This window comes from Lytechinus variegatus, chromosome 5 (genome assembly GCF_018143015.1).
Source record: "Lytechinus variegatus isolate NC3 chromosome 5, Lvar_3.0, whole genome shotgun sequence".
Taxonomy (NCBI): domain Eukaryota; kingdom Metazoa; phylum Echinodermata; class Echinoidea; order Temnopleuroida; family Toxopneustidae; genus Lytechinus; species Lytechinus variegatus.
Window position 1 is genome coordinate 48,353,506 of NC_054744.1, and position 6,000 is coordinate 48,359,505.

Here is a 6,000-nt window from a genome sequence, read left to right on the forward strand (position 1 = left end):
TGCCGTCTCTATGATAGATTCTATGTATGACAAAAAAATCAGCAAAATTGATTCAGCCAATTCCGAGAAAAGTTGGCGACACTCATTCAATGAACAAGGTTATAATATAACATAATATAATAATATAATTTCGTCTCATACCGTACTCGCCAACTTGTGATGAAGAGCCGGAGAAAGTTAGCTGGAAAACGAAAATCAATACAAGAGGATCTGACTAGAGCCAATGCACAACTTCTCAAAGAAACAAGAAACTGTCCTCGTGTAGCAAACTCATGGACCAGTGATGGACGTGTAATCGCCCTGATCAAGACTGACAGAGGTACGGAAAAGCGGAGCATTTTGAGTGTTGGTGATCTTAGAAGACTGGACAGTTAAGTTAATCAGTGATCAATTTAGCATTTTACTCCTGGCTGCATCCGCATCTGCATCCACTTTTGATTTACGTGAACATTTTTTTTTTTTGGTACATTATTTTGATCCATTTTAGTCTTTTTTTTTCCTTATCTACATATACCTTTGATATTTTCATCTACCACATATTTTTTAAACTCATTTTTATTGTAATCTACCCTCCTATTTTATTACGGTCACTCTATAACTTGTTTCTTCAAAATGACATGTAATCTTACAAAACACCTACAGCAGTATACATGTATGCAAGAAGCTATCTTTTGCTATGATAATGTCAGATAGATTACCTTTTGAATCTCCCTATGTAACCCCTAGTGAATTAAATGCTAGTAAACGTATGAATAAGGAAAACCTGTCAATAATTCACATGAATTGTCGGAGCCTTAAGAAACATTTTGATTCCCTAAATGTATATCTGGACTGTTTTGATAAGAAATTCTCATTGATAGGTTTGACTGAAACCTGGTTGAAAGATGATGATTGTTCTATTTTAAATATGTATGATTATGCCTTTCTTGCCAAAAATCGCTTATGTAAACGCGGAGGTGGCGTTGGTATTTATATTAGAAATGACATTAAATTTATAAGACGTACTGATTTTGAGATAATGGATGATGCTTTAGAATACATCTGTATTGAAATCATTAATTATCATATGGATCAAAATGTGTTAATATGTGTCTTCTATAGACCTCCAGATAAATCACTTCCAACCTTCTTTGAAATATTAGAGAAAATATTACAAAATGTTTTATCAGAAAAGAAGAAATGTTTTTTTCTTGGAGATTTTAATACCAATTTAATGAATAATTCAGTAAACTCTGATACTTTTTTAGATTTATTATCATCATTTTCATTTTGCCCTTTAATTTCAAAGCCTACCCGGGTTACTACTGAGAGTGCTACGCTAATAGATGTTTTTACCAATGTTTCTAACAATGTCTGTCTTTCAGGAGTACTTACCTGTGATTTTACTGATCATTGTGCAATATTTTCTATTTCAAAATTCCAAGAGTGTAATATACCCAATTCTTCTTACCAGAAACGCAATATTAATTCTGATTCAATTTCGCACTTCTGTAAAGAATTAGCCCAACAAGATTGGACATACATTGAGGAGTTAAGTGATGTAAATGACAGATTTAACCAATTTTATAATAAATATAAGGAATTGTACAATGAATGTTTCCCTCTTAAAGAAATTAAACGTAAGGAAAAAAGAATAAACCATGGTTTAATAGCGTACTGCGCAAAATGTGTAATAAGAAGCATAATCTATACCGGAAATATTTTAAAAACCCAACATTATATAAGAAAAACAGGTACAAGGAGTGTCGAAATGCTTTTAATACTGAATTAAGAAAGTGTAAAAGGCAATATTATGTAAATAAATTTAATCAATTAAATGGTGACATGAAAAAAACTTGGCAAACAATTAATGAAATCATAAACAAGTGTAAAACCAAGGTGCAATGTACAATGATTAAAGATAATAATGATGTAGAAATAGAAGATGCAGAAGAAATTGTAAACCGATTTAATAGTTATTTTAGTACAATAGGATCAAAGCTTAATAATGATATGCCTTCAAGTGACATAGATTTTTTATTTTATATGGAAAATAGAGTAAGCAATTCATTGTTCATGTCTCCAGTGAGTATTGCTGATATTATTGAGGTTGTCAAAACTTTTAAAATCAACAAGAGCCCAGGGTTTGATGATATTAATATTGACGTTTTTAAAAAATCTATATTTGTTTTATTTTTCAACCACTGTGCAATATTTTTAATTATTCGCTTGATTCAGGAATATTTCCTGATCACTTGAAAGTAGCAAAGGTAATTCCGGTTTTCAAAAAGGGTGAAAAGGCAAGAATATCAAATTATAGACCAATATCTCTTTTATCTATTTTTGCTAAGACATATCGAAAAAGTTGTCTACAATAAATTGATTAATTATATAGAAAAAAATAACATTTTGTATAAAAGACAATTTGGTTTCAGACAGGGTCATTCAACAAGTTCTGCTCTTTTAGAATTTACCACTAATCTTGCCAATGTTTTTGAACAGAGAAAATTTTTAATTGGAATTTTTTTAGATCTGTCGAAGGCATTCGATTGTATTGATCATGCAATATTACTGAAAAAATGGAATATTATGGCATAAGAGGAAATGTTCACAAATGGTTTGAAAGCTATCTTTTTAATAGGAAACAATATGTATCTATAGGAAATGTATCATCTAATGAATTCATTTTAAACACTGGAGTTCCGCAAGGATCGATACTCGGCCCGTTGTTGTTTTTATTATATGTTAATGATTTTAATTATGTAAGTGACCATTTCCATTCAATTATGTTTGCAGATGATACTAATTTATTTATTTCAGGTACAGATTTGAATGAAACAGTCAACATTGCAAATTCTGAACTACGAAAAGTTCATGGGTGGTTTTTAGCTAATCGTTTAACTATTAATTTGGAGAAAACATCCTTTATGGTCTTTAAATAAAAAATTTCTACAATAAATGACTCAGTACTAAAAATCCAAATTGGCAATTGTTTTGTTAAAAAGGTAGAGCAAACTAAATTCCTAGGAATAATAATAGATGAAAAACTCACCTGGAAAAATCATGTAAATAACATCTCATCAAAGATTGCCAAGGCTGTCGGTATGATCAACCGCTTAAAGTTCATTGTTCCTAGGAAAGTACTATTAATGTTATATAATACAATGATATTACCCCATCTATCGTACTGTAATATTGTATGGGGAAATTGCGGAATAACCATTTTAAATAGATTGTATATACTTCAAAAGCGTGCAATCAGGGTAATATGCAATGTTCCACCTCTCAGCCATAGCTCTCCTCTTTTTAAAAAAATGAATGTTTTAACAGTTTTACAATTAAATCAAATGCAAGTTGCAATATTCATGTACTCTTATTTTAAAGGTTTATTACCGTCAATTTTTAACAATTTATTTACTAAGAATAGCACGATTCATTCATACAGTACTAGGGCCAAGGGGGATATACGTTTACCCTTATTGAAATTGAATTTTTCAAGAACTACCATTATATTCATAGGTACTAAATGCTGGAATAGCATCCCATCTGAGTTGCAATCATGTTCTACATTGTCATCATTCAAAAGAAAATATAAATTTTACTTACTGCATAATAAACTGTAATATGCTGCATGTCTATCTATCTTTTCTCTTTCTCTCTTTCTAGCTTGTCTTTCACATCTTTCTTTTTCCCATACTTCCTATCTGTCCCTTTTTAAATTCTATATTTTGGGGAATACCCTCGATAAGCCCTTGTGGCTTTTGGTATTCCCTCCATACATATTCAATTTGTAATGTATTTTTTTGCATGTATTTCCCCCCTTTTTTCTCTTAAATTTGTAACCATATTTATTTTTATGTGAAATGTGTTCTTTTTTGTGATTTGCTGATTATGTATGTTTTTATATTTGAATATGGAAATAAATGAAATGAAAAATGAAATAACCTTGTTCTCAGTTATATCTCCATGTGTGACAAAATAAGGGTGGCAATGTTTGGCTTATTTTCTCTTTTTCTTTGGGGCAAATGCTTGATTTTTTTACACTGACAGTTTCCATTAGACCTGTTAATTCATACTGCTTGGCTCTTATTTAAATTTGATTCTTTATATCATTTTTTCTTAATTAAAAATAGAGATCAAAAAATGAAAATTTTCTTGCCATATTACTTTCCACCAATAGAGGGCGTACACAAAAATATGCCAAAAATTCAAGTTTTTGAGCGCTCTGGTCAATACAAAAATTATTCCCACATTACTAATGATAAATAAATTAAAACTGTATGAAAATTAGTAATTTTGGTAACAAAAGTGATATTTGAATGATTTTTTAGAGTGTGTGCTCTATACAGCATTGGCATACCATAGTCCTACCTGTAGATTCTCCACAGGCCAGATCAGATGGTAGCAGTGAACAAGTGCCTTTGCCTTTGGCTTTGGCGACAAACATAGGCGACAAGAATAAAGAAAGAAATAAATAAAGAAAATTCTGACGAAATCAATAGGTGATCTGTCATAGACAGACCACCTAATAAAGAAAATTCTGACGAAATTAAGAGGTGATCTGTCACAGACAGACCACCTAATAAAATGTTAAAAAACTCCTCGAAACAGACGGCTGCCAGCCGGTCACCAGGATCAGGAACAGGTCCGGCAGATAATGATGGAGCCATGTCGGACTACAAATTCATCACCAAATCGTTCTTAATTAGACCTAGGCCTAGTCCTAGATTTATCACATTTTACGCTCCACTCACCTGACATCTTCGATGAATTCCTTGGCCAAATTTTATCCCGAGATTGAATCCAAGAATGCGCAGAAAAGTGTAAAACTCTGAATTTTACTAAAAGTCAAAACCCATGCAAATTCCACTGGTAACTCATAGATGTATATGTAGGGACTGTACCGGTACGGTATACAGTACACGTACCATAGAGATGTACGTTTCCGCCGCGCGCGCCTAGCCTGCGCTGCAGCTTTTCAAGTTAATCTTTCTTTCAGTTGATTATAATGCATAGGCGGATCCAGGGGGGGCGAGGGGCCCGCCCCCCCCCCCTCCATTGGCGGAGCAAAAAAAAAGTGAAAGAAAGAAAGAAGGAAGGAAGGAAGGAAGAAAGAAAGAAAGAAAAAAAATAATCAAAAGAAAGGAGATAAAAAGAAGAAGATAGAGGAAGATGAGTTAATAAAAAAAATATTAAAATGAGGGGATTACTTTAAAAAGAATCATTTATGTCGATCACTATTTAAAAAAAAAATCGCCCCCCCCATCGGCGAAGGCTGGATCCACCCCTGATAATCTGTAATAGCTCTATGGTATAATAAGTCTTGACGATTAATTTTGACATTTTCCATTTGAATTAATTAAAATTGAAATTGAAACTATACATTACACTTATAAATTCGTGTATAAGTCTGAAGACAGACAACTTAGAATAAGCCACACAGAAGAATGAGATCACATGATTATGGGCCATACTCTCCGAAAAGGAGCACTTAAAGGACATTTGCGTGTCTCCAACCTTCTCTAGGCTATAAACCAAAATCAGGAAATCAATTGTTTTACTTTTATTCATATTACAGAATAAGTTGAGTAAAATTAAAATCAACTGAGGTCACACCACATCAAGAAAAATTATATACGACAGCACAAAAATTATATGCTCATTTTACCCATGTCTCCAGCCAGTGGCGTACCATGGGTCACGGCATTGTGGGGGCACCGGCACAACTTTTGAGCCACTGCATTTTGAATTTTGAGTAAACTGAGCGCGAAGTGCGCTCAGTTGCCAGGTATACTGACCTAATGGAGAAATTTTAAGGACAGTGCCATTAAACGGATATGTATCTCACTGATCAAATAATGCGAGCGCGAAGCGCGAGCTGAAAATTTTTGATATTCATACCTAAAAAGGGACATAACAATCATATTTTTTGTGATCATGATATGTACCTGTCTCGCTGCAACAATGCAAGCGCGAAGCGCAAGTTGAAATTTTTGTATATATTAACCCCAAACGGAGAAT

At 32.8% G+C, this 6,000-nt stretch overlaps 1 protein-coding gene across 1 annotated transcript in view; it reads right to left on the bottom strand.

Moving 5' to 3' along the window:
- The window catches only part of LOC121416348 (perilipin-2-like), a 40,621-nt gene extending 35,744 nt beyond the window's left edge, over nucleotides 1–4,877 (bottom strand). The window contains exon 1 of the mRNA XM_041609918.1: nucleotides 4,734–4,877. Coding sequence (XP_041465852.1) covers nucleotides 4,734–4,740 — 7 coding nt within the window. The 5' untranslated portion in view covers nucleotides 4,741–4,877. The remainder of the gene's footprint in view (nucleotides 1–4,733) is intronic.
- Nucleotides 4,878–6,000: the final 1,123 nt, after the last annotated feature.